This window comes from Equus caballus, chromosome 1 (assembly GCF_041296265.1).
Source record: "Equus caballus isolate H_3958 breed thoroughbred chromosome 1, TB-T2T, whole genome shotgun sequence".
Classification (NCBI taxonomy): Eukaryota; Metazoa; Chordata; class Mammalia; order Perissodactyla; family Equidae; genus Equus; species Equus caballus.
The window spans coordinates 16,065,151-16,073,242 of NC_091684.1; the positions used below are offsets into that span (position 1 = coordinate 16,065,151).

At 40.5% G+C, this 8,092-nt stretch overlaps 1 protein-coding gene across 7 annotated transcripts in view; it reads left to right on the top strand.

Moving 5' to 3' along the window:
- The window catches only part of SHTN1 (shootin 1), a 99,972-nt gene extending 92,148 nt beyond the window's left edge, over positions 1-7,824 (top strand). For 4 of the 7 annotated variants that reach the window (XR_011436439.1, XR_011436442.1, XR_011436441.1 and 1 more), the window contains one exon: positions 4,379-6,139. Coding sequence is in view for 3 of the 7 variants with exons in the window: in XM_005602205.4 (XP_005602262.1) it covers positions 4,379-4,601 (223 nt within the window). In the remaining 4 variants the exon portion in view is untranslated. Of the gene's footprint in view, positions 1-4,378 lie in introns of all 7 variants that reach the window. The other 3 variants (XM_005602205.4, XM_014733265.3, XM_070260359.1) reach the window with 1 other exon arrangement.
- The last annotated feature ends 268 nt before the right edge of the window (positions 7,825-8,092 follow it).

The window sequence follows — 8,092 nt, forward strand, 5'->3', positions numbered from 1 at the left end:
GGGAAATCACTGAGTCCCTTTAGAAAGTTCAGCTTTAGCAATACCGTTTGCAATTGTTCTGATTCTTCTGGTACCAGTTCAGTTTGAAGTCAACTCTTTCCCTTTACCAGCAAGTGGCCCCACCACCCGAGCCCCGCGTTCTGGCTGGCTTGCAGCTGCGGAAAGTTGCTGCTTTCTAAAAGGGTACCCAAGTTGTATTTGGCCATCAGGCTTGGTAGGGTGGTATAGATTGGTATATTGTCTCCTAGCTTTTATTTTGCTTTTTAGTTTCTCTTTTTGTCTTGAAATAGCCCTTGAGCAAATGATCTAAAATGACCCATGAAAATATCTATTTGAATGGATCATAAATGACTTACCAGTATGTTGTGATAAGAAAAAATATTGGACAAGAAATCAAGTTTCCACAATTTTAGTCCTGAATCCATTGTTGATAGGTTGTATGCCCTTGGACAAATCATTTAACTCGCTTTTCTTTGGTGTCTTCATCTGACAAATAAAAAGGTTGAATTAGTTCATGTCAGTGATCCCTTTCAGCCTAAACATCCCATGATTTTGGTCTTACTTTATATCACTTATAAAATTTAAGTTTTACCTAGAGACTTTGGAGCATACAGAAGCTCTCCATTACTTTTCATGAGTACTGACTTTTAATTCCTTATTTGTGATCATTGCTCTTAGATGGAGAATTAAAGTAGGAAAGTTGAACAGAAGAATAGTATACTGCAGATCCTATTGGATTGTTGCATTTGAGCACTTGGTATTTTTATCCTGGGGGAGAAGCTTCAGATTACCTTCTAGAACCTGCCACTATGGCTGCCTCAGCAAGAGCCTGGTTTCTTGGCACCATCACTGATCGGGCTTTCTGGCTCTTTCCATAAGATGGGGATGAAGCTAGAGGCCTCGGAGAAAGGCCTCTCATTCCAGAAGGAGCCCTGGGCAGCTCCCTGTGGGAAGCAGGAATGGACCTAATGTTGTCAAATCAGGAGGCACTACAAATCACAAAGGAAAAAAAAAATCAAGGAATAGGTTGAAGAGACAAATTTTATATTTACAGATCTGAAAGATGCAGCTGAAAACAGGGATTCAGAAAGAAAGAAATGAGTAAACATGCCAAAGTTAGCCTGCGTCATCATTATCATGTTTCCAGGAGGAGGTGCCTTTGGTAAACAGTGTGGTGCTGTGGACAAAGCAGAAACAGGAGACAGCAGCTTCTGATCCTTGTTCTGGCTCTGCCACTGCTTAGCTGTGTGACTTTAGGCCAGGCTCTTCCCCGTCTCCAAACCTCATTCTCTTCATCTGTAAAAGGACCAGTTGGACGGGATGATTGCCTTAGTCCCTTTTAGCCTTAACCCATTAGGATTCCAAGTCAGTGGCCATTATCCTTGAGAAACAAGTTTCTCTGACTCTGAATGCACAGATGCAGAGAAATTGCCCACTGTGCCACGTTCAGTGACAATCAACAAAAGAGTTCTCAAATTGTAGCCTACAGGTGACGTAATAATAGATTAATCTGCAGCTGAGAAGTTTACTTCAGGAAAGAAGAACAATTCTTTGGACTGAGACAATTTCAGGCCATTGCAGCCTGAAAGTACAAGGTTTCTGAGTTTTTCAGTTCAATCAACATCCATCTGTTGCTGTTGTGGAGCCCTGAGAGCACTTCCTGGAAGTTGTCAGCCTCCAGCTGATGCAGAAAGCTTTTGTAGGATGTGTTCACCACTCCTTCACCCGCAGATACACCTAGGCATGAAACACATCCATGGTGGTTCTACAGAAGAGATGGAGGCTAGTATGAGTGGATGGAAGTTGCTCACCTAGAATGAGATGAATACTTCCTTTGCATGTTTAGAGTAGATTGGCCGGCTTACATAACAGACAGTGGGCTCAAACCCAAGGTGGAGCCAGACTGGTGATTTGACCTGCAGACTTTGTTGTGGCTTTGAGTGTAACAACTTAGCTAGGCTGGAATTTCATTTCCTAGAATTCCCTTGCCCATTTGTTTCCAGGTAAGCATTGGACATGAGCAATTTGTATGAGGTTTAGAAGGCAGAAGTGACATAGTTGTTTTTTTTTTTTTTAACACTCTGAAGGTCCGAGTAGAAGAGGTATTGTTTCAGTTCACACATGTAGTCACCTAGTTGGCATGTGGCAGCAGCTGGCCCCCAGAGTCTCCAGTTCCCTCTGTCTCCTCCTCCCGCTTCTCCAAATCCAAGGCCAAGTGTATGTGCAGTTCCATGTGGAAGGGCTCCAGTTTATCCTGCAGGTCATTTGCATTATCAGGATTGGAGATTGTGAAAGACAGAGACAGCTTTGGTTTGTCTTTAGTCTCTTGCCTCTTTTCCCCATCTTTCTTTTTACTTGCCAGAACGGCTGTCTTCAGGCCTGGCATGAGATGCAGAGGCAACAGACTTCTTGTACACAGACTGCCCAACTAGCTCTCTCCACTTCCTGGGGCCTAATTCATATAATAAATCCCTTATATCACTCATAGTGGTTCTGCTTCTCTGAATATACCCTAATGGATACAGTCTTGCAGATGTTGCCTGGGTCAGAGAAAGTCAGACCAGGTACTACTGGAGAAACTGCATCCCACACTGATTCCCACAGCACAGTAACAGACATCCTGAGAAGTGGATCCTTGGCCAAGGTAGATGGACAGTGTCATGGTGTTTTCTAATGACAAGGGTGTTGCCAAATTGAGGCAAAAATAAAGGACACTGTCCTCATTACAGTATAGCTTTCCTTTCAGGCTCCTGCTCATCTCTTTGCTTTTACCACCTCCAAAGAAAACAGAGTTATGTGTTAGTCACTTAATGATGATGGCAAAATCACACAGTTCGTATAACCAGAGAGCCAGATAGAGTGGTTTTCAACCATTTGGACAAATCTTATAGTACTGGTCAGAAAGTGGTAAAACTATGGTCACTGGGTTTGTTTTTTTGTGGCTGGACCATGCAGGCCACTTTCTTTCAATAGTTGATCATTTGTTCTGTTGTTTTTGTTGTAAAGGAAAGACGTCTAGACATACTCACACCAAAGCCTAGGTTTCTGCCCATTCATTCTGAGCCTGTCACGATTCCTTAGTATTCACTCATTCATTTACTCCACAAATGGATCTGCACTGGGTGCTGGAGTATAACCGTGATGAAAACTAAGCAGTCTCTGTGTCATTGATGCTTACGTTTTATTTGAAGAGACAGACATTCAACAACTAATTGCACAGTATTTAATTATAACTGTGGTAAGTCCAACAAAGGACAAATATTAGGCAGTATGAGAGTGTCTAACTGGCAGCTCTGACCTGCTGTAGGAGTCAGGGACTAGTAGAAATCAGCTCCAGGAACTACTAGTGGAGCAGTGGGCAGACCCTGGCCAACAGTTCACCAGTGCATGTCCTGACTTCCAGAGGTAGGACAGGGTGGTGCTGGTTCATGGTTAGCTTCCTGGCATTTGCCAAGACCAGGTAAGTCTGAACAGCCCTGCCTTGCCTCCTACACACCCCTCAGGGTTCAGGCACCAGGTCAGCAGCAGCACTTCAGATGGTGGCTTCTGACCGTGACTTCTGAGAGGACTAGGTACTGACTGCCTAAGTTCCTGACACATGGCAAGAGAAGAGTGTTTCAGGACATCTCTGTTTCCACGAGGAAATTCATTCAGCTGGAAAAGCAATAGCTTCTTGCATCAGCATAGAAGAGAGGAAGCCTCTGTGGGAAAAGAAACTGCATCAGAAATTCAATAAGAAATTTCTCAAGACACGATTCTCCTTTTTAGAAAAAGTCTATGGTAACTCAGCATTTTAGCTTATTCTCTGGATTCTTCCATCTGCCCTTGTTCCTTCCCTCACCCCTCCCCAGGTCTGACTAGATTTCTTGTCAGTAATGGCAACAGCTGGCACATCTCTCAGCTGTCCATCGGTGTTGGGGGTGATTTACTTCTCTCATTGAGGTGGTCTCCTGAGAGCTGATCTGCAACCAGATGTACCCAAGGACATGGGGGAGGGGGTTAACTGGCTCCTCCCGGCTCAGGAGTCTGGGCAGCAGGCAGTGGGGAGGTATGCACAAGGTATCCAGGAGCTTTGCACTTCCTGAGAAGAGCGTGTCTTTAAGCAGGTAGGTGCGTTTGGCTTTTTAACCCTTCCATAGTTAATTGCTCTGACTTTTCTGCCTTCTTTCTTCTGGCCTTGTGCTCCTAATATGTAATCTAATAGCTTCTTCATCTTTTTTTTTTTTTTTTTAATGGCTGGCACCTCAGAGACCACTTTGTGCATGTTGATTAGACTTAGAACATTTTGGGTTTTTTGCTCATCTGAATCCAGGAATATGAAAGACCAATTTTTTCTCTCTCTGCTTTTTATTTTTTTGTTTAACTGTTCATCCCTTAGGCCTCCCAGTAACACTGGATGCAGGAGACAGTATGTTGGCAGTGAAAAACAAGCTGAACCAGTTGTAGTTTTAGATCCTGTTTCCACATATCAACCGCAAACCAAAGACCAGTTCGCTGAAAAAGATCCAACTCAACGCGAGGATGATGAAGGCGAAATTAAACCAGAATACAAAGAAGACAGTGTTGAAAAAATAAGAGACACAGACAGCTCCAACTGCTGATCCATAAACCAGAAGGGTGACATGTTTAGAAGTTGTTTCCAATAAGCACATGATTAGTTTTGTTGTATTGGCAAGGGCTATAGACATTCTGTTCTTGTCACTGTATTCAGAACACTGGGCCAGAATATAGGTTCTTTTCTGATGTCACTTTTGTCAGTAGTTCACCTATATATATATATATATAAGTAATCTGTTTAGCAAAATATACATTCTGTGTAGGGTTTTGTTTTTTTTACCTTTATAGGGATAAGAGTTTTTCCTAATGACTGTATTAAGTGTGACTTCTTTTAGAAGGTTACAAAAAATTCGGATGATATCTTTTTAGGTAATGTGCATACCACTAATCAAATGTGATGCTGAAAGTTTGCAGTGCTTGTGGAGAAACAGAACTGACCGATGTAAGGCAATTTAAAAAGCCCCCAAAGAAGCTTCTGTTTTGATTCTGACCCTCTTGTTGGAGAAACTGCAGTAGCATGAAAATTGTTAGGCACTGTGGCATACAAATTACTTTCTAGGATATACTGAGATAAGCTTAAAATTCAGGAGCTGGTATCAAACTAGTAGTCTCATAGTCAATGTTAGTTACACATATGTTGACAGTGGAATGAAAATACCTGCTACTGATTGTGTCCACAGCCTCCCGAGGGCTCTGGTGGCCTGAATGCAGAATGGAGGTGAAGTCCAAACCTTGAATTCCATGGAGCGTTGTCTTGATAAACCATGTGCTCTGTGCTGGGAGTTAACTGTCTGCTCACGTACTAATGTGGAACAAGTACCATATTTTATCGTAGTTCTTATGTACAGTGAAGATAAGTGACAAGCACACAATTTTCTTGCTTCACTGCTGTTCCACATTACACAGGTTTGTTTTGTTTTGTTTTTTTAAAGAAATTAAGTGGTAGTTAGTCTCTAAAAATACAATGTTTCAGTCTACCACAGTGAATAAATAGAAATGTAATCAGGGATTTAAAAAAAACTTATGCAGCTTTTCAAAGTTGATTGTTTCAAAATTGGTGTTTATTTAAAATAAGTGGTAATGTATTTGAATTCGTTTTTTTATGACAATGATTCAGTAATGGTAATTTTACTATTAAAGAAAGTGAAAGGTTTAGTTTTGTTAGCATGGCTCAGCATGTAGCTGTCAGGTGGTTCTCACCTAAGGGCAAAAGAAAATGATAGTAATAATTGCAGTGGTTGTATTGTATTTTATTTTTGCACGTGTGCTAAGCATAGGCTTGAAGAGGTGGGTAGGCAGGTAAATGTAATTCCTAAATTTGGAGATAATTCTCTTTCCGTAGGTTCATTGTGCTTGACTGTTTCCACGTTCCTCCAGTGATGACTTTACAGTTAGTAATCGGTTTACTTAGGGGGAATTAAAATGTAATGTTTGTCAACTGTAATTTTCCCTAATTGAATAATGCTGCCGTGTGATACAGTAACTACACACTGCGTTAACTCACTGAAACGAGTTCTGTTCTGCTGTGATTTGAACTCTCCTCACCACGCTTATTAAAAAGCACCAACAGTTCCCCACTAAAGGTCAGTTGTGGTTATTGACATTTTTGGTTTAGTTCCCCAAATTTGACATTCTTTAATAAGAAAATTGTATAAGAGTTGATAACCTTATTCATTTTTAATAATTACAAAATGGTTTATTTTGAGGAATTTTATTCCATGTTTCTTCATGTTCTCCTCTATCCTGTGTCTGTCTTCAGTCTGCTGGCATGTGTCTTACACACATTTAGGAATATAAAAAAATGTACACTTGTCATTCCATATTTCATCACACATATCAACAGAATAATGCAGTTATAAAAATACTCTCATTTCCAGGGTAAGAAGTTAATCATTTGGTGAGATATGTTAGCTGGACCAGGCAACAGTAAATGGTATTTTGAACGTGTTCCTGCCTTTCTAAGCTGCCTACTTTCCTTTACCATTATCACAAAGCATTTAAAATTAATTTGGTTTAAAGGTATTTGACGTAGGATTTTACTCACCTTTTTCTACCTGCAGTTTTTCCCATGTCACATCAGTTTTGAGGAAGTTTTGCCCCTGCTTGGGCGCCATTGTCAATAAGCAGTTAGTCTGGGATAGAAGAAACAAGACTAGTGCTTGTATCTTCAAGGCATATTCATAGCTATTTACGCAAAAAAATTATAGACATCCTACTTAAACTGTTTTAAAGTTGGAAGAGACTGCCATCTTCATATTTTTGTTTTCTCTAAAAAGTTATTTATTCTCCCTTCTGTTTTAGAAATATGAATTACATCTCATCTGCTCCAGAGTTTTATAACTAACATTGATGCATTTTTATGGCCAGAGTGAGGCAAAGGAATAGACGTACTTTGTGTTCTTGCTATTAAAGAAAAAGAAAATGTCTCTCTTTTTTCTGAAAGAATAAGAATTTAATTATAATTCTAGCCCCCTTTTGTATCGGAGCTAGGCTCAGATAAACTCCTCGCCCACAGTAGTTTCAGCGGCTGGTCAGTCCTGTGGTCGGGCTGATTGGCAGGGGTCAACAGGGCTCGAAGCACCCGGCCTTGTTTGGCCTGAGTGAAAAGGATGCATGTTTTGGCTCTGGATACTCACCAGTAATTCCTCCTTCCTTACCTTCTTTGTTAACAGTAAAATGTTTGTTGGAAATGGGGTAGGGCAGGTAAAAACTATTGTTAATTATCTTTCCAGACCATTTTTAGGTGGTATGTCAGGTAAATGATACTCCATATCACAGAATCTTAAAAACAAAGTTTGGATGATTTTTCTAAATGCACACTATACCTGTTTAATCACTTTCATCATGGAACAACTTCAGTTTGTGACAACAAGTTGTGGAGAGTGAATAGCCATTTGTCATCATCACTGACCTTAGAAGGATCATCAAGCATCCTTACTTAAGGATTGGATTGAGGTTTCTTCCAAGCACTAACCTTTCCCAATCCCGTTGTCGTTTTTTAATATGGGATATGACTAGTTTCTTTCATCTCTTTTACAGATAATATCTTACATACATGTTCTATATCGATTATTACATATTATATAATGGAAAGAGAGAGAAACAATAGAACAGTGCTTATCACTTTAAGAAATTTAAATTAAAATGCTGCCTATCCCCTAGTGACCCTAATCCTCAAGTGGGGTAACAGTGAACAAGCTATGCTCTGTGTTGAAATTAAAGTGCTGACCTGGTCAAGGTAATAAATCACCTCTTTGGTTAATTTAATTTAGTTATTTAGTTATTAACTTTGTTGTACATTTTTGCTCTGGTTTCATTCATTTAATTATAGTTTATATCACAGTTCCAGGGTGACCTTTCATATGATCTCCCATGTTTCCTGTGTGTGTGTGTGTGTTAGTGTGAGGACGTGTGCAAAGGCTGTGTGAACACCCCCATCATGTTCCTCCTGCCCTTAAAGTGAACGTTCCTTCCCGTTTCTCATACGCCAGTGTTTGTTGCTAAGCGTCAGGAGAGGCAGCAGCAGCCACACACT